This window comes from Centrocercus urophasianus, unplaced genomic scaffold (assembly GCF_019232065.1).
Source record: "Centrocercus urophasianus isolate 14NV4802_14NV808 unplaced genomic scaffold, USGS_Curo_1.0 seq_20, whole genome shotgun sequence".
In the NCBI taxonomy this organism is placed as follows: Eukaryota; Metazoa; Chordata; class Aves; order Galliformes; family Phasianidae; genus Centrocercus; species Centrocercus urophasianus.
In genome coordinates, this window is record NW_024884756.1 from 7,613,196 (window position 1) to 7,633,045 (window position 19,850).

The window sequence follows — 19,850 nt, forward strand, 5'->3', positions numbered from 1 at the left end:
TGTTGCTGTGATGGGTGCTCCTTGTACAAATTAAAACGATGCCAAGAGCAGCACAAAGTGGAAAAAGTCATGCAGAAGTCAAGGCAACGCAGTGCGTCAGTATGGCTGCAAATGAAGTGGCTTTTGTGGTGACAGCCTGCTAATTGTTGCTTCTGCTCTCCTGAGTTACAAAGCAAAGAGTTGAACGGGAAAAACCCATCACTTGAACAGGGCCAGCACGCAGAGCTGGACAGGCACCCACAGTAACAGTGGTAATCGCTGCTGCTGAGCGCTATTCTGAGTGCTCAGGAGGTTTGGCACTGAGCAAATGCGTCTGCTTGGACATCCATTCTTCCTTTAATAAGTGTGGTAACGCCTACACAACCACAAGCACTGTTGGGTGGGGGTAGTGTTCTGCTGAATGTTTGTGCAGCTTACTTTTTGTTGAGGAAACAAAAAAATGACTGGGTTGCACAAGCCGTATTAAAGCAGTTGGCTTGAGAATCTCTGTGCAAATAGCAAAATTAGAAGCTTTGAATCATTTTCGGGCTTCTACAATTTGGTGTTGTGCACACGAGGTTGCATTTTGCTCTTTTAGCCTGTAAGAATGACCGAGGAACTTCTAAAAATGTCTCCAAAATATCCGTTTTTCTTTAACAGAAGCTATAGTCTTAAACTACGTTGCTTTTGCAGGGAAAATACATGGATATTGAGTTTGATTTCAAGGGTGATCCACTCGGAGGAGTTATAAGCAACTGTGAGTATTGCTCTTGATTTCAGCATATTAACAGCTAAAAATGTTTTGTTCAAAAAGGAAGACAGTTAAATTATTGAAATAAATAGCAGCATTTGTCTGACTGAATCTCATTAGGTGATAAATTAAGCTTTTTAATTTTGTTGTTTTGGTGATGAGTATATGAGAGTAAGTGAAGAGAGACTTGAAAGATGTGAATAATAAATTTTAGAGGGTAGTAAGCAGAGTGCATGGGTCAGCATATTGCCTCTGAATGGATTTAGTGTCTCTGAGGCATATTTCATACTTGGAACCCTGGGCTTGGCTGCATGACTTGATTTGATAAGTTATATGTTGATGGTAGGTGATGTTGGAGATACTCTGTTTTGTAATCTAGAAGTCACACAAAGAATGTTGAAGATCACAATGGAATGATAGTGCTTTCTTGAAATCAAAGCATTCTGATGCTTCCAATGCTAGTTTTGGCATACCTCACCGTATAGATAAATGCTCAGTATGAGAGAGCATAAAAACCTGTTGAGTTAATGAAGGAAAAGGTAGCCCTGGGTTTCAGAATCACAGAAACACAAGGTTGGAAAAGACTTCCAAGATCATCTAGTCCAATCATTTAACTACTACTATTTCCACACTAAACCAAAGTTTTATTACTGGAAGTAAGGCTGCTGCTCTGACAGACCCTTTAGCCATCTCTCTGCTGGGAAGAAAGAAACCATTAACAGAGTGCCAATTCAAGATGCCTTGACTTGCTTTTCTTTCTAGAACTTAAGTGCAGTTTTGTTGGTTGGTATTTTTTTAAGAAGTAGTTCTTTTGTGCTACAAAAGGCTATGCTTGTTTGTTTTCCTTATTTTTCAAAAAGGGCAGTGAGTGACTGTACTAGGTGTCAGTGACCTGGCCTCTGCCTCTCTCCCTGCTCAGCCAAATTCATCTCTCTTTCTAAAGCCTTCTGACCCCAGTGCCATTTTCCTGGTTGTGAAGCAATTAGTTTGCTCAGATATAACATAACTCAGATACAACATAAACTTTTAAAAGCATTGTGAAGAATTACACACACAAATTTTGTAATGCAATAAACTTGAAGCTCAGGGCTGTCACTCTGAGCATTTGTGGCTATCTGTTAACATTGACATTTGACAATCAATGAAATTAGATGCCAAATGTACTCAGTGCATTCTTCAGTAATTAAATGTGGACAAAGTGTAGTCATCAGTAATTTAATCTGTTCCAAAAAAAAAATCAGCAGTCTAGCTGTGGTTTTATGTTTGTTTTTTAACTTCACATTCCAGGTAGATAAATAAAGGTAAATAAAAATGAACTCTGCTTTGCAGACTGGACATTCAGCGATTTGTCTTTGAAAATACCATGCTGAGTCATCTAATTAAAATACTGTGTCATATTAAAAGGTGATCCAAATAGTTACTGTGCTGTTTATCTTCCTTCTAAATCATAGCAGATTGTAATTATGGCATTGCATCTAATTATCTGATGTGATGACATATGTAATCAAGGGCTGACCTATTTTTTGATCTTCCTATAAGATACCTATTTTAGGTATTCTCTTCTCAAGTTTAGGAAGTATCTGATAGTGAGAAGAGGAATACTGAATTTAAAAAATAAAGCCTTTACATATAGACCCTACTGTGAAAAAGATGCTACTGGCTGGACCACAAAATACCCTATACTAACACTGGATGTCTCAGTTAAATACTGTGTTCTGTGTCTGGGTGTTAATGTATACCACCTTGAAGTTCACAGAGTTTCATCATCCAGCCAGCTCATTTAAAACTTGGTTTCAGTTATGTACAGTGTTAACACAAATGTGTTGCCCTACCTTGTATTTTTCCACACTTCCAATGCCTGCAGCGTTGTACTGATTTGGACAAGAAATGTTTCTGTTGTGAGATATTGTCATTCATGATTTACTGGGGGCTTAAATTCTTCTACACCACTTACAATTTACTCTGGTTGTAGTCAAATTTAGGATTTGCCATCTTAATTCGTAAAGCCGTGCTGAAGTTTCCTATCCTTAAAAGGGAAAGGGTGATTAGTTTGTTAATAAATATTCTTCACTTTCTGACCATTTGTTGGTTCAGTGTTAACATCATGTGAAGACAATACCATAATATTTTGATTAAACTTTACTAGTTGAATCTGATGAACTTGATTCCCAAACACCTATGAAGTTGAAGTTGGGCTTTTTGGGTCACGGTGTATGTCACTGAGCTGCATTTCATGCTGTAAAGCAGACGTGTTGAATATCTGGATTATTTTGATGGCAAGAAGGCTAATGAAAACACACCATTATTTTTATCAGGCTGCTAAAGATTAACAGAGACCAGTCAGTCTGCCAGTCACCCTTCATGTTGTGACAGATGCTGTCTTGACCTTCCTTTGAGCCATTCCTATGCCCTCAGTGAACTCTTGCTCTGTAATGACAAGGATTCACCTACAAGTGAACCTTTCATGAGCTAGAGGAGCTAGAGGGCAAAATTACCATGACAGTGCTTGCTGCCTGTGTATTGTGTCCAGTTTGCAGTGAACAAAAACATCCCCTAGCTTTAGTGGCAGCTGGTAGATCTGAAATGTTTATGTGCTGTAGATGGAGGAGTAAATCTTTTCAGTAAAGACAGAATGCAGATAGTAACGTGGAAGAGACTGTAACAGAATAGTTTTGCAGGATTTATTAAGATAGGCCCAGCGTGTTCCCAAACTGAAGATACTTTTATGTTTGGACACTGTAAAATACACACAGGCTCATTAAAAGTACATTACGTAGTCGCTCACTTCTGCCTGCCCCGATTTGTAAGGCATTCATGTAATGTACAGTTATAAAAGAAAAGAAACCAGGAGTGGAAAATTTGAGATGAACGTGATTTATGTAGTCGTTAAGTATATGACTTCAGCTGGGAATTTTTTTTTTCCCCTGTAAAGTAGTTAGGAGTGTAGGTAAGAGTTCAGTGGAATTGCGCTTGTTTGACACTACAAAACCATAATAACTGAGTCATGAGGATGAAGTAAGCTGCAGTATCTAGCAAGTCTGAATCCTCTGAGTCTTCCTTTTCTGCCTGTTTTCTGTGAAGGCCCCAGCATTTCCAGCAAGGTAAATGGCATCTGCGTTGTCTCAGTGAAGTAGATAGTATGTGTACCTTCCCATGCTGCATGGTGTGTACGGGTACCACTGCTGCAGATGGTGCTCTTCTGAATGCTTGTGTGCTCACAGACTTTTCCCCCAGTGCTTGTGGGAAAAGGCAGTTTGTAGGGCTGTGTAATTCTCTTGCTTTCACCTGGGAGTAATATTGTGGAAATAAAATACTTGACTTAGTTTTCCTTTTATTATAACTGCCATGTTAATAGGAATGGGAGTATAAGAAGATGAATAATAGCTCTTCCCCCCCTTCCTCCCCACACTCCTTGCTGTAGAAGATAAGCAGTAGCTTATCCAGCTGTAACACACAGCTTCATCCACATGTGTCTGTCTTGTTCCTAAGATGATATCTGTGTGTGTACATTCCCAGAATCATCTAGGCTGGCAAAGACTGTGAAGTTCATGGAGGGCAACCATCAGCCCAACCTACCAACCACCATCCATGTCCCTTAGTGCCACCTTCCAGCAGTGTGTAGTGCACAATGCAGATTGGGTGTGCTCAGTTTCTCTTGTGCCTCTTGATGTGTACAGTGATTGTTTCGTCTGAAATAGCTTGTGCTACAGTCCAACATGTTTCACGTGGGCACTTGTTCGGACCTTTTCTAAAGTGGGGATCTTAAAATATCTTACCCAGAATGTCTGTAAGCTTTACATTTTCATATTTCACCTGGGATTCCCTGCTGAAACATATCTGGCTTTTTAGCATGATGTGATCTTCCCTAATCCACGTAAGCCCTGCAGTGATTTAATGATTAACAAGCAAATAACAGCGGTGTATGTGAAATGCAGTATATGTAATGCCTGCTTTTGAAAAGCCGTTTTTAACCAGCACAGACAGTGAATGCATCTTTAAAAAAGAACTGATAGCTGCTGCTTTGTTAAGGTAAATACCCAGCTTTGTCAGCAACTGTTTCTGGAGCTTTTTTCCTCAATTATGAAGGCAGGCAGACGATGGAGTTTTGGGACTTTGGAAAGCTGGCTGTTAATTAGTAACCTCCTTGCTTCTAAAAATATATCATATAAATAAAGTAAACCACAGGGGAAAATTCAAGACAGCTATCCGTATAGCATAACATGTTAAATTCGACATCTGCTTAAGGAAACTTTTTTGTATCTGTGGAAGGCATGCATGTAAACTAGGAGGCTTACATTTAATATTTTGCCAGGATGTGTAGCTAAGCTTTTATGACAGCGTTTGAGTCAACTTATATATAGAATGTTTTTCAACACAGCTAAGCCAAACCGCTTCGCAAACTGCATCACTTCAATATCCTTTGAAAACACAGCCGTTTCCTCAAGTGTGTGCAGCCACTGCGGGAGCTGAAGTTGTTTATTTCTTTGAGATTAAAGTTGGCTGCCATCTGTTCCAACACTTAACTCGAGAAGTTGTGCAGCCAGCGTGACTCAGTGCTGCCTTACCTTCACCATTCCTTCCTCATTCCCAGCGTTACCACTTGAAGGGGAACGTGCTTCTCCTTTGGGCTGTGAATTAAAAGTGAGGGAGTTGGGTTAGGCACGGGATGGCTCTGAGTTCCAGCCGTGGCTCAGTGAGGAGAGCTCCAATTTCAGGAGTGGGAAGGTGGTACCAGCTGCTGATGAGACTTCAATGTCTGATCTTTGCCTTTCCAATGGAGCATCCTGCCAAGTGTTGGTTGTCTGTGAGTTAAAATTTAAAAAAAAAGTCCTTAACCTGGAAAAGCACAAGGGAAAATCTGTACCCCACCCCATCATAATGTCAAGGTGGAACTGCTGGTGGTGTGGGACAGCTTCTTGCTTGGGTGTACTTGTACTTTGTCATTGGGCGTAGAAAGAAACTAGGATTATTGAATTATAGAAACACAAACGTTTGTTCAACAAGGTCCAGAGTTGGGTGTGCTTGGGTGTAGCTCCAAAGCTCCTTTCTTTGGTGCCCAAAATGCTGCTCTCAGGCAGTGGTGTTTCGCTGGCTGCTGGCTGTTGTGCACATCACCTGAGTTTTCTCAGTAGTTCGCAGTCTGCAGCCTTTATTTGCATTTTACAATATTTTGCATTTACAAGTGCAGTGCGCCTTACATTTTTTTCTTATTCACTGGTGATCACAGAAAGAAGTAAAGTGGGCCAATATATTCATATGAAAATGTTTTGCTAAACCTTTCCCTGACCTGTGAGGTTTTTGTTTGTTTGCCTAGATCTGCTGGAGAAATCTCGTGTTGTTAAGCAGCCAAGAGGTGAAAGAAACTTCCATATTTTCTATCAGATCCTGTCTGGTGCATCGGAAGACTTCCTCTGTAAGTGTGACACTTGTGCCTGTTCCAGAAACAGTTCCTTAATGGACCATTCCACACGTGTCTTATTTTCTGGGAAATGCAGTATGCTTTCATTTTTCAAATTATTGTTGTCATGTTATTAGCAGTAGCAATAGCAATACCTGCAGTAAATGTATAGTTTGATGTTTTCCAGACACCTCAGTCAGAATGGAAGACATTTGCAATTCTAGACAATTTGCATTCTAGACAAAGAAAGCAGCCTGTTCTTAACCAAACCTCTTGTAATTGAAAGATCCCTAAAGAAAACAATGTTTTAAATAAAAATCGTTCTTGACAATACTGACTCTGGGGGACAAAAGAGCTGCTAACAAGCATGCTGTTACAGTGGTGTTTTTGCTTGATTTATTAGGCAAACTCAAGCTGGAGCGAGACTTCAGCAGATACAACTACCTGGGCCTGGACTCTGCCAGAGTGAATGGAGTGGATGATGCTGCAAACTTCAGAACAGTTCGGGTAACGAATAACAGGGGCTGGGTGTAAACCCCAAAGTACTCAACAGAAGTGCAGAGTTGTTACGCCTGCAGTTTGACCGTTTGCTCTGGGCAGTGCTGGCAGGGTCATCTTTGAGTCGTTTGAGGGTTGTTGTAGAAACGTGGTTTCTAAAAGGTACTGTCCTTTTGAGCAACTGTATGCACTTGAGAAGACAGCAATGATCTCTTTATTTGATTATCTATCGTTTGGTTGGATTATAAACTTAAGTGGCTAAAAAAATACTGCTTTTAAAAATCCATGAACTGTTCTCAGCTGTCTGATATGGATCCTAGAAATGGGCTAGACTAATATGCCAGCTCAATTACCAAATCCTCTGTAACCCTTCATGCTACGAATGTACTTATCTATAAAACGTTTCTAATTTCTGCTAATGCTTCTGCAAGTATGATCCTTTTGAATGTAGTTTCCTTTATCTCGTTATCTGTTTCCTTTTCAGAACGCCATGCAGATTGTTGGTTTCATGGATCATGAAACACAGTCTGTTTTTGAAGTGGTGGCAGCAGTTCTGAAATTGGGAAACATTGAGTTTAAGCCTGAATCTCGTGTCAATGGCTTAGATGAAAGTAAAATCAAAGATAAAAATGGTAAGATGAAATCAGCGATGGGAAGAAAAGCATTGATTGTCTGAAGTTCATTATGGATTTTGTAATTTCTGTAGGTGTACAGTATTGTAGAATCATCGAATCGTTAAGGTTGGAAAAGACCACGAAGATATTTAGTCCAACCATCAGCTCATCCCCACTGTGTGCACTAACCATGTCCCTCAGTGCCACATCTCCATGTTTCTTGTACACCTCCAGGGTCAGTGACACTACCACTTCCCTGGGCAGTCAGTGCCTCACCATTCCTTCTGAGAAGAACTTCTTCCTAACATCCAAACTGAACCTCCCACGGCCCAGCTTAAGGCTGTTACCTCTCGTCCTATCACTGATTGCTTCCAAAACTCACCTGCAGGCAAACATGACTCGAATTTTGTGCAATTTCAATCGCTCCGTGTTTGAAATTCTAAAAATGACTTTTTTTCCCCTTCGTTAATGATTTCTTCTGAAATGTGGAGTGGCACTTTGCATTTCTGTGAGCGCTTGGTTATTCTGCAGCAAAGGCTTTTTGTTTTGTTCTGTTTTGTTTTTGCAGTAGGGTGTTTCTTCTATAGCTTCCTTTGGTGATCTGATGTCGTGTTTGTGCAGTTGATACATTTTGGAGGTTGAGCTATTTTCATTTCAAAGCTTTTCATCAAGAAGAGTAGCCTGTGACAAATGGCAGAAAAGTTTCTTTGCAGAAATATCCAAACAGAAAGTGCTTTCAAAGCTCATAACTCACTGGATCCCGCTTCCTCGTACTGTGCATTTTTTAAAAACTGTGCTTGGGGGAGGAGGAGGGAGTGTGGATGGGAAACATTGCAGTTGAGGAAAACCTGTTTTGGGAAAACACTGAGCTATTTTAAAGCTAATCATTTGGGGGAATAAAAACAGCACTATGAAAGGATTCATTATACTTACACCCTGCTTTTTCACCTTAGAGCTGAAGGAAATCTGCGAGCTGACAGGTATAGACCAGTCAGTGTTGGAGAGAGCTTTCAGCTTCCGGACAGTTGAAGCCAAGCAAGAAAAAGTTTCAACAACGCTGAATGTGGCCCAGGTATAAAGAGGTCCCGATTTTAACAGAAGTAATTGTTTTAAGTGGCCATTTATGCTACCTAAATCCATGACTGCCCAAGTAAAAGCCCCAACTAATAGGCTGTATTGTATAACCACTAGCATAAACGTGTTCTGATTCGGCAGTTCACATGGGCTGGATGTGTTGTTTCTGTGTGTTAATTACTTCAGAAAGATGGAAAATGTTGTGGAGGATGAAAAACTGAAGCAGTTCTGCACAGAGCACATGTTGAAAGTATTGTGGTGAAGCACTCTGTTTTTATTTAGAGCATCTGGAGTAATCTAAGGGATCGTGTGCCCCAGGCAGCCGAAAAACTTTTGCTGCCAGTGTGAATTTATCTTCCTGCAATACTGCAAAGCCAGTCTGATTGCCACCTGTGTCTCATCAGCCCAGGCCAGCAGGAATGCAATTTCACAGACTGCAGTTGCTTGAGTCCTTTGCTTAGGATCAGAATGGGGGATGCAACTTTTGCCTGTGCCAGTAGGGTGGAAGGGTGCTGCTGAAAACTCCTGGCAGCCCACTCTGGCTCAGGAGCCTGCTCTGGCAGAGGCACCACTGCCCGAGTCACACGCACTCTGTTCAAAACTTGTGTCAAGTCCTGCATTTAAAATGTTTTTTTCTTTTTCTTTTTTTCTTTAGGCATATTATGCTCGCGATGCTCTGGCTAAGAATTTATACAGTCGCCTCTTTTCTTGGCTTGTTACCAGGATCAACGAGAGCATTAAGGTATTGCTGTTTTATGCCCATAAGAAAATCAATAGAACGGAATCAAATTAAAGCGGATGAGAAAACTGTTTGCCAGTTTCATTTTACCTGGTTGTATGGTCTTAAGGTACAGGGGAATGTTTGTGTCACAGCTCCAGATGTTGCTGTCTGCTCTGTTGTAAGCTCATGGAAAAACTCACCTGAAGTGTATTTCGAGAAGCAACATATAGCATTTTTGTTTACACAACCTGACGGCCTGCTTGTGAGATGCACTAGTTTTCCTGACTCCCCCATATGAAATGTACAGAAGAGTAACATATTTATTGCTTTGTATTTTTTAAAGGCACAAACAAAAGTGAGAAAGAAGGTGATGGGAGTGCTGGACATCTATGGCTTTGAAATTTTTGAGGTAAGACCTTTATAATAGTAAATGTTTAACATGAGAGCTGTTATTAAACCAAATAGTTTTTGAATGTGTAATGGGAATACATGTAATTTGAATCAAGTTTGTCATATTTAGCCAAAAAAACGCTTTAAAATAGAGAGATGTCTTTGCATGTCTGGCAACCAGACCAGAAACTCATGAAAGCCAAACTTGTGTTTTCACACAATAGGTAAATAAATATTCATGGTAACAAAATAAAAGCATTTTGTTTGTTGTGACATACATTCTGAGCATGAGAGAAGCCTGGCAGTTGTGCCCTGAGGTGTTTTGTGGATGCCTTTGAACAAATTTTGCTCCTTTAAAAAAAAAAAACAAACAAAACACCAAAACCTGCACTTTTTTTTTTCTCTGTCAAAATTGAATGAAGAGTAATATTCCATTTCATCTTGCTTCTCCTACATAAATATTCTGTACTGATTCCTAGCTCATGACCTGTGGCTCTCTGCTGTTTGTTTATGATAGTATTTTTGGCCTGCTGATATTCTGAAACAAAAACAATCAACGAGGAATTATTAATTGGGTTAAGGAGGCTTCATAAATCTTACTCTGCCCATTTATTTTGAGAGATTTAAGCCTTGGTTGGAAAGAACTATTGAAACTGGGAACTGTTGAGGAGAAAGATCAGCAGAAAACTTTCAGCCCTTGCCTGCTTCTCTACATCTCTCTTGAAAATCCAGCAAGCACCTTTAAACAGTGTAGAAGATGGGAACAATTTAGAGAAGAGTAATTAAATACGGGTGGGTGGTGTAAGCTTAATTTCAGAAGCCTAACATCAAAGTGTGTGCAAATCAAAATGCCTCTATGGAGAGGAAAAACAAAGATGATACTTGATTCAAGGGTTTAGTCAGCGAGGTTTGTACTGTTTGTGTTAAACATGAGGGAATATTTTGAAAACACACTGCGAGCGGTCATGTGGCTGAATGCAGGCCTTGGTGCAAGATCTCTGGTGCTGGTCCTTGGTGTACTCTTAGCAAGCTGGAGAGTGCAGTGGTAGTGCTGGTGGCTTGGGGCAGGACCCCTGCTTGCATCTGTTTTCTGTTTGGTTTGAGGATAGGCATGTAGGGGAGGTAGATGCTAGAAGCTTGCACTAGTGCACAAGCCAACCAAGTAATGGTGTTTGGGGGACGGCGCTGCAGAAACAGGGTAAATTAATCTTGTTGCTCCTATGCCACTTTCTTTTTTGTAGTTCAGCTTCTCAGGAGGTCATCAGTAAGTCATTTTCCAGAAGAAAAAAGAGAAAAACAAGGCTTTTCTCTTTTACCTTAAAAGTTAGCCTTGGCAATTCAGGCAAAAAGTGTCACAATAACATAGGAAAGTTTTTGTTCATACTTTAGATGATGAGAATGGGTTCTACTGGAGGAGATGGGAAAGGCAATTCTGAAATACACAAGATGGGAACGTTCTGCTCATGACCTAAGGAATGGTGGGAGTGCTACTCAAGCAGTTTGGTCCAGCATCACATAAATAAGTGGAATTCTTTCTGCACATTGAAAATGGGATTCAGACAGTATGTCAGAAACATTATGCCATATTTTATCGTTGAGATGCCTGAAGGAGAAACTCATTATTTTAGGTTTCTGGAGTTATTACAGTCACGGAGTACAACTCTCAGTATCAGGACTGTGTGGCAGTGCTGTAATTCAAAGGATAAGTGATGGGAAAACAAACCATCAGAAAATCTTGCATCAGCTGTATTTCTAGTATTACCAGTTTGGACATTCCTGTGTTTCCAAACAGGTTAATTTTATAATCAGAAACTGCTGACTTATTCTCAACTGAATCAAAAGCAAAGATACTCTTTCAAAGTAAAAGAAAACTCATTTTCTATGCAGCTGTTGTTGCAGCTAAGATGATGCAATGTCATAATCCTTACACTGAGTAAAATAAGTCAGTAATGAGCACTGCATAAACAAAGTGTAGTTGCTCTTGCGGTCACTTGAATGATTGCAGGTGTATTAATGTCATCGTAGAAAGAGAATGTCAGGCAAATACTTCTACACTGAGCCTTATAACAAATGCTCAAGTCTCACAAAAATTATTAAACATCTTCAGAAAACACTTAGAAACAAACAGTGATTGTTGGGGATTCAAGTGACCACTTCACAGAAGAAATATAGCGTTAAAATTAACTATATTGAACCCATCATTAAATGCATGAGATTTAAATTAAATCTCATTAAATTAAATGCTGGACAAACAAACCAGCACCTTGAGGGAAAATCAATAATAGCTTGAGATCTGTTTTGTAAGAAGTGTAGAGGAATTTCAAGTTTTTTGCTGTGTGGTGCATTTGTAAACATGACTGCTGAGTGTTCAGATGGCTAGCTGAAGTGTAGCTGGTGGCAGTGACTTTTATACATCTGCTTATAAATGGCTCATAACCACAAACTGAAAGAAGTCTGTAGGTTTTAAACTAGTAAGTTGTTTGATATGCTGAAGATAAAAAGGCTTGCTTTAGATGTGATTTTATTCAGCAAGCAGCTAGGCTTATCATTGTTGTCTGTTTTTTGACCTGTAACTCCATAAAGGAGCATAAAGGCACCTAAGAGACTCACAGCCTGAGACATATTTTCTCCCTCTCTGTCCTAATTCACAATCACAACTAGGAAGAAACAGATTTGGGGTGAGGACAAAAATCATAGCAGGGTTAGGAAGAGTTTTTCATATGCTAAATATTTGCAAATGAAGATTAATGCCACTGCAGTAAGTAGCAAGATGCCTGCTTACTGACTTTATTTTACATTTTGCTCTTATTATAGTTACCCATTAGGATCACTAGAGACTAAACTAATGCTATTCTAGTTAGCTGTTTTGCCGTGAAGCTCTTGCTCAAGTTACTGGAATGCCTTATAGAGTGATCTGCTTTTGCTGCAGAAACATGAATCTGTTACAGACTTTTTCAGGAAGGCCATCCTTATTTCTGATCAGGACGATTCCTTATATCATCTAATAATTCCTGCTGTAAGATGAGTGAAAAAACAAACAAACAAACACCAAAACCAAGCATCCTACACTTCACCTAGTGATAATGACTGCAGTCTTGTTTGTTATAAGCAATTCTGGCTCTGAGGGACGTGGCTCAACAGGCACAGTGGGGATGGGTGATGGTTGGACTAAATGATCTTAATGGTCTTTTCCAACCTTTATGATTTTATGATTACCTAATTTAAATGATATAAAAATGGCATTTCTTTCAGCTGCTTTTGAAAGCTGACCGTACTTGCTGTCCCCGGTTTTTCTGCATTTAACTTAAGCTGACGTTTACCTACAGAGTAACTGGAAGGCTCTTCAAGCCTAGCAAAGGCAAGATAATGAATGCTGTGATGATAGTGCTGGCTTCTACTCTTTGGGCTTTGGACACGGTTGGTATTTTTGTCAATCACAAGAAACCTTTTTCAGACAAACCTGAAAGCTATCCAAGAACACAGATTTAAGGACTCAGCTGTCCAAAAATTCAGATTAGGCAATTTAAATCTATTGATAATCCTCAGCCTCTGTGGGTCTGGCAGATTTGAGCAGCAAGCTTAGCTAAATGATTGCAAAATAGGTGCTGCAAAGCTGTGTTTATTCTTCATTTCTCCCATACCCTTTGTGGTAAGCCATTTGCTGGGTCTGAGTGTTTGGAGAACTGAATGCTGGAATGTTGGCATCTCTGTGCAAAGGGTCTGTGGGCAGGTATTTAGGGAGTAGAGTCAATGTGAAAAGGCAGGCTGCAGGGCTGGGGGTGGTTGTGTGATGCTGCAGGAGCTTGGGCGTTGTGTCAGAGCTTGGCCATAAGGGCTGTCGGACTGTCAGTCCACATTTTGTAGCAACCACACATGTCCCGAGCCTGCAGCCTGGGCTGGGGTTTGGTTGGGGTGGGGATTACAGCCTCCTACAGGGTCGGTCGCGACTCCTTCTGCATGGATTGAATACTTAATTTGAAATTGAGGTGATATCCTGTACACTTCTTCAGTAGATGAAGGCTAGAGTATGTAAAACTGAATGTTGTGGAGCAAGTGAGAATATGTCATCCTGCCTGGCTTTTAGAGATAAAGATGTCTGTGCTAGTTGGCTTAAAGGCTTTACTCCAAACTTTCAGGCACTGCTATGTAGCTGGTCCTCCAGCTGAAGCTAATGATTTGGAGCGCAGCTTTATGAAGGTGCCAAACGAGGCTTATTCTTGAGATGTGCCAGAAAGTGCTGTGCTTGGCCCTGCTTTCAGCTGGGTGAGAAGGGGGGCTGGGGTACATGCTGAGAAGTGTATGGGAGGGCTTCATGTGGCCCTCAGGGATCCTCTGAGCGTTGGTCTGGGGCAGTGCAAAGTGCCTCATCTGACTGCTGGGTAAGTGTTGTTGGCACAACAAAGCCGGGTTGAGGGGTGGAGCAGGTCCAGCTTGTTTTGATCCATGTCCCAGAGAACGTGTGAGGACATAGCATGCACCAAATTCTGCATAAAAATCAATGGTAAGTAGAATTATCTCTAATAAAAAAAAATCAAACAAGCCCCCCAAGCAGCAAAAGCAGGTCCATTTCTTAGTCTGTGGCACACTATAATAGTGCTTCTATTTATTTAATAGGATACTAATGTTCAAAAGACCACTAAGATCAACTAGTCCTCCCATGCCTGTGACTGCTCTACACCTTGTCCCTTAGTGCCACATCTACCCTTTTCTTGAACACCTCCAGGGATGATGACTCCACCGTCTCCTTGGGCAGCCTTTTCCACACCTTACCACACTTTATGAGAAGATTTTCCAAATATCCAACTTGAACCTCCCCTGGTGCAGATTAAGGCCATTCTCTCATCTTAGTGCTGTTACCTGGGAGAAGGGGCTGACCCCCACCTCACTGCAGCCTCCCTTCAGCACATAGCAGAGAGCAATGAGGTCTTCCCCAGAGATTCCCTTTCACCAGACTCAACTGTCTCAGTTCCCTCAGCTGCTCCCCATCAGACTGGTGCTCCGGACCTTTCACAGCTTTGTTGTCCATCTCTGGATGCTTTCCAGGCCCTCCTTGTCTTTCTTGTATTGAGGATCCCAACACTGAACACAGTACTGGAGGTGCAGCCTCACCAGTGCTGAGTACCGAGGGATGATCCTTTGTGCACAGTTAGCTTGTTTTTTGTCTGTAAAAGTCCCACATGGTGATGTAAAGAAGCCTGGTCACCTTGCTTGGACAGCTGCATGTGTGCTGATGTCTTTATAGAGGAAATGTCTTTAGAAACACGAATACCATTTCATTATATTAACATATTTGCAGTTGTGATAATTATCTTTTTTAGAGGGAGGCAACCAATAAAGGAAAAGAGTAAACATTGCAAAGATATTTCTGAGATTTTTGAGGCGTGAAAAAAGTGGGAAGGTATTTCCGCTTCTACCATAAGGCTGCACAACAGCTTGGCTCAGTTCCTTTGCCTGCTGGTGTCCTGCTTATTAAATGAAAGGGCAGTTGCTGAGCTTGGGGACATTGCTGCTGGCCTGCTGTTTTTCCCTAAGGATGATTTTACTGGAGAAGCACCAAATAACTAGAAAGAAGACTTAGTAGAGAGAAAAGCACATGGACAAAACGGGCTTATTGGGGTCTTCTGTTATCTTCAGTTTTCTAGGCTCTGGGGACCCTTTCTCCACATCTTAACTCTATCTCAGCTGCAGATATCTGTTGTCCTGCTGCTTTAATAATCTCCAGAACATAATTTCTTCTAGGCACTATACCTTGCACTGAAAGAAAAAAATGGTCTTTTTAATCTAGAATTGATCAACTGCGTCTGCTGGCAAATGTGGAATAGGGAGCTTTGCAGAGTGACCCTTGGGTGAATTCCTGGGTGCTGTGGGGACCTTAAAATACAGTTACAGCAATCATTTCCTTGCATACTATCATGTTCTGAAACTGAAGTTAGTTGCCATTTAGTTAGTCACTTTCTACCTTAAGTATTTAGAGAGGCTTATTTTGTGAAATGCAGATTTATAAAGCAAATCCCATTGGCTGTTTGCTTTCAACAGAGGAAATATTTGAAATGCTGATGCAAACATACACAAGCGCTCTGCTTGAGGCTCTGGAAATCACAAAACACAACCAGGATGAAATGCTGTGGCCCTAGTGCTTGCTGGTTTGATGGGTAGCACAGTGTTCTGCCACGTCTTTAGCAATTGCAGTCTTCTGCTCTGCAAGGGAAAAGTCTGTGGTTTTGATGACTTGTCATTCCCTTATATGTTGGCTGCAAAGAGAACAGCAATATTAAGACTCAGAAACATGCATTTGCAGCTTTGTGTGAATGTTCTCGACTACAGAGTGGTCAGACTTACATGGTCCCCTAATGTGACCTCATCTTGCTGCTGCTGGAGGCAGAAGACTGAGGCAGGTGGACCACAGACTGACCTAATAGGTCACATCTTTATGTCCTCTTTGTGTGACAGATGCAAACACTTTTTCTTATGTGACTTTTGTGTGTGTGTGTGTGTGTGTGCGCGCCATTAGCACTATGGTAGCCTTGCAGAGGAGTTTGAGTTGTTCATAAGCACTTGTGCCCAGACTGTCACAGCACTTCTTCAGTAGGGGATTGATGGCATGTTCTCATTAACCTTAATTTTTTTTCAAACACCTTTTAACTGGGTCACACGTAGCACATTGTTTTATAAGATAAAGTGTCTCTGTTCTCATTTTCTTTCTGTGCACGGTATCCATTTTGCTCATTTTCATTTCCCATCATTTATATTTCTTAGTTTCTTGTCATTTACATGCCTCTGTGGTCATACATAAAAATCTCTATCCCCAGATACCACAGGAGGATGTAAATGAAATTTGCTGGCTGATTTCACCATTCATTTCACCACTCATATCACTGAAGCAAGCACACAGATGTTTTTTCATTGCATTTGCCGTGTGGCTGTTGTATAAGGAGCCCCTGTGGTAGCACATGGTCTGAACTACCTAGGCTCGCCCACCTGTGGCTGAGGGAGCTCAGGAGCTTCTGATGCCCGAGGGGTGCATTGGTTGAAAGCTACCTTCTGTGGCTGTGTGTGTTATACCAGAAGCATCTTTTTCTTTTTTTCCCCCCAATATTGATCTAAAGGTTTATTTAATGTCATCGTTCCTGCTGATTTCAGCAGACAATCTCAAAAATTCAAATGTTTGGGTTTTGGTGCAAACAGTGCTTTTCCTTTAAATACCATGTGTTGTTTTTGTGGTTGTTTTTTTTTTTCATTTTATGTGTTGTTTGTGTAAGGCGTCTGAAGAAGTGCTACTGAACACCTTCTGGTCAGCATGGATGTAGGCTGCCCATATGCATCTTTTGGGATTGGCTCTCAGTGAGAACTGGTGGGGTGAAAGATTAACAAGGAAGAGGAAAAGTTGAGAAACATCCTGCAGATGGATGATACTGGTGATATTGGTGATGTAGCTGAGTCTGTGCACTGTGATGAACGTAATCTTGATTTATGGAAAACAGTGGAGAGGATCCAAGAAAATAGTATGTTCACAGTCAGACTTCATTAGGTAGGGAACCTATTCCTACTTACTAATGAATAAAGAATAAAATGGGGAGCAAGGTGCCATTATTGGTGAGGTGAAAAGCATGCTGAAGCAGGTTTGATTTCTGTCGGTGCATTTTTCAGTTGTCTGAATTTATTGTTGCACCCATTAAAAGGTTGATGGAGTGAACTGTGGGTGGTTGCTTGATCTGTATCTTCTTCAGGTGACATTTTGTTACCCAGCACCTTTAATTTCAGTTGAGAGACTGAGTGTTTTTTTCTTCCTGAAAGGTTATGTTTTGTATTTTACAGTGGCTTCAAAGGGATGCTATGAAATGCTGCTATAAAAAAGCAGCGATTGAAGTGATGCTTGCAGCATTAAAGCAGTGAAATTACAGCCTGGAAAAGAAACTCCTCAGTATTTGGGAAGTGCTAGCCTAATTATTTTTTTCCTGAAATTTTTTTTTGAGTATTGAAATTTACTGTTTGTGAAGGCTCTTTCTCTCACTTGAGGAGGATGTTCAGCACAAGCAGTAAATGGAGTCTCAGGTCACAGAGCCCTCCCAGTCTGTTTCTCCTGGCTGGGTTTTTGGTGTGCTGTCCCTGGTTCCAATAATGCCTTCTCATCTTCTGAAAAAAAGAAAGTTCTTTAGACCTCTTCCTATCTTTACTACAATAATCAAGAAGCCATCATTAGAATAGTGATGGACAGTTCTTTACCATTTGCATGCAACCAGCATATGGTTTGTGAAGCCCTTATACAATCAAAATCTATAGCTCTACAATAAGAGGGAATAAATTCACAGAATCTCCATCTTTTTATTCACATTTGCCCAGAAACAAACACTAAAAGCAGTTCTTCACAATGCTTCTTAAAATCCGTGGAAGGAAATGCCTCTTTCTGAACAGCAGTTAGCTTACCAAACGTCTCTTGGTTTATTCAGTTAAGTGTTTTCAGAACTTCAGTAATTCCAAACATTTTCCCTCATTTTGTGCTTAAATAACTGCTAGTTTTGTGTCGCACACAAAAGCCAAAATCACGACTGATCTTCAGTGCCTGTTTTCCTGGAATAGCAATTCTTGGTGGCTTGGCAATGTCAGATAGAATTTCCGTGCTTATAGTAAGTGATTTCCGAAGAGCTCTGTGGATTTTGGTTTGCCTTTCTGTGACAGGCCATAAATATCACAGATACACAGCAAATGAGGAAAGCACCTAGCAATTACTTTAATATATTGTTAATGACCTTGCAGTGAGGTGCTTTAGCTGGATTTGCAGTCTGCTTTCTATCCTCTTCTGAGGACTACTTGTAACATGTGAAATATAAGCCCTGCTGTCCTTGAAATCAGAATAACGTGTGCTTTTGGGGTAACAGTTCTTCTGAATCAGTGGTGTGTACCTGGCAGGAAGAGGGGGGTGCTCAACCCTTCCTCTTGCCAAGGTGATGTGTCAGTTGGGGGTCTTTTCATGTCAGACTATATCTAAAGCAAAGGCCTTATCTGCATGTGTCACGTAAGTTTTGACTCATTCTTCAAGTGTTCTCTCCCACCTCCCCCATTCCCCCTTCCTTTTACAGAGGTTTATTTATCAAAGGCTGTATTTGTGGCTTTGTGAGTCGAAAGGTCTGCTCTTATTTAGAGATGTGACAGTGCAGAAGAGCTGCTCTGTGTTACGTGCTGATGCGCCTTGATCCCTTGATTTACTTTGGAGTCTTTGGACTGAATATAAACATATGCATCTACACAAACATCATATATACCATCTATGTAGCACTTCATGTTTTCAGTGAAATAGAAATATGATTAAGAAAAACCAGGCTGTTTTGCTATTTTACTTGTACAGCAAATAAATGCTAATAGATATTTTTGCTCTGTGTTTCTTTGGAAGTGATTTAAGTATTGACTGCAGTTTATGTAATTTCTTTTTTCAACAGAATGCAGTAAGTACAACTTGTTTGCAGTGCTGGTTTTGATGCATGCCAAATTTTGACTTTATCATCTAGAGCTGTGCAAATTTGCAATCTCTGACTGATAATTGCAATTGATGTGGGGGGGGGCAGAATTTACTGCGGCTGAGAATTTGGGGTGATCAGCTGTGATTTTGCTTTACCTAAAACTAAAATGATAGAAGTAATCTGTGCTACCTAAATATTTTCTAATCTGCTTGTGTGTTTTTAATCTTATTTTAGTGACCAGATCCTTAATTTAAGGTTTTAAATGATTGCAGTTGCCTGTAGTCATAAAAAAAAGTAATTTGAGCTTTACAGATAATGTACAGCAGACTTCTTTCATATTCTAAAAACGCATAGTAGTTTATTATGCAAAATTTCAAGCTTCCTAAATAACCAGAGGGCTCTTGATGAATAGCAATTCAAATAAAGAAAGGAGGGGTAACCCAACCACAAAGCCCAGAAGGGACCAGGAATAGATACCCAAAATAGCTGCTGATTGCAATTATTTCTGCAGACATAATTGCAGGGAATTAGGGAATTGTAGGGAATTCTTACAATATTAATGACTCTTGTAAGCACTGGAAAAAAACAAAAACAAAAACAAAACAAAAAAAAAACAACCAAGGAGGCTGATGTTTCCTTTTCCTTTGGAAATGATCCTCAAAATGGGCACCTGGCCTCCCAGCTGTGCTCATTTAACATCATGGAGATGTGGCGAACCCCAGCTTTATCCTGCAGGCCCTGGGGATGTTTGGTTGAACCTGAGGGCCCTACCTAGGGCACTTGAGAGTCACTGTTTCCAGTCCTGCCATCTGTTCTCCTGGAAGTGTTTTGCAGCGGTGTCTCGCCTTTGCCACCACCTTTTCCTGGGGCTCTTGTTCCCCATTTCCTTCTGCAAAGGGTTACATTACATGCTTTTCCCCAAGCCAGTTTTGTAGGAGTCAGCCTTTTGAAGGTTTTTTTTGTTTGATAA

At 40.7% G+C, this 19,850-nt stretch overlaps 1 protein-coding gene across 8 annotated transcripts in view; it reads left to right on the forward strand.

The window, feature by feature from the left end:
• Positions 1-19,850, forward strand: part of MYO1B (myosin IB) — an 85,180-nt gene that overhangs the window by 39,547 nt on the left and 25,783 nt on the right. For 5 of the 8 annotated variants that reach the window (XM_042822401.1, XM_042822402.1, XM_042822400.1 and 2 more), the window contains 8 exons: positions 673-736; positions 6,045-6,143; positions 6,532-6,635; positions 7,111-7,258; positions 8,194-8,312; positions 8,970-9,056; positions 9,379-9,444; positions 18,860-18,865. In XM_042822401.1, coding sequence (XP_042678335.1) covers positions 673-736; positions 6,045-6,143; positions 6,532-6,635; positions 7,111-7,258; positions 8,194-8,312; positions 8,970-9,056; positions 9,379-9,444; positions 18,860-18,865 — 693 coding nt within the window. The remainder of the gene's footprint in view (positions 1-672; positions 737-6,044; positions 6,144-6,531; positions 6,636-7,110; positions 7,259-8,193; positions 8,313-8,969; positions 9,057-9,378; positions 9,445-18,859; positions 18,866-19,850) is intronic. The other 3 variants (XM_042822395.1, XM_042822397.1, XM_042822399.1) reach the window with 1 other exon arrangement.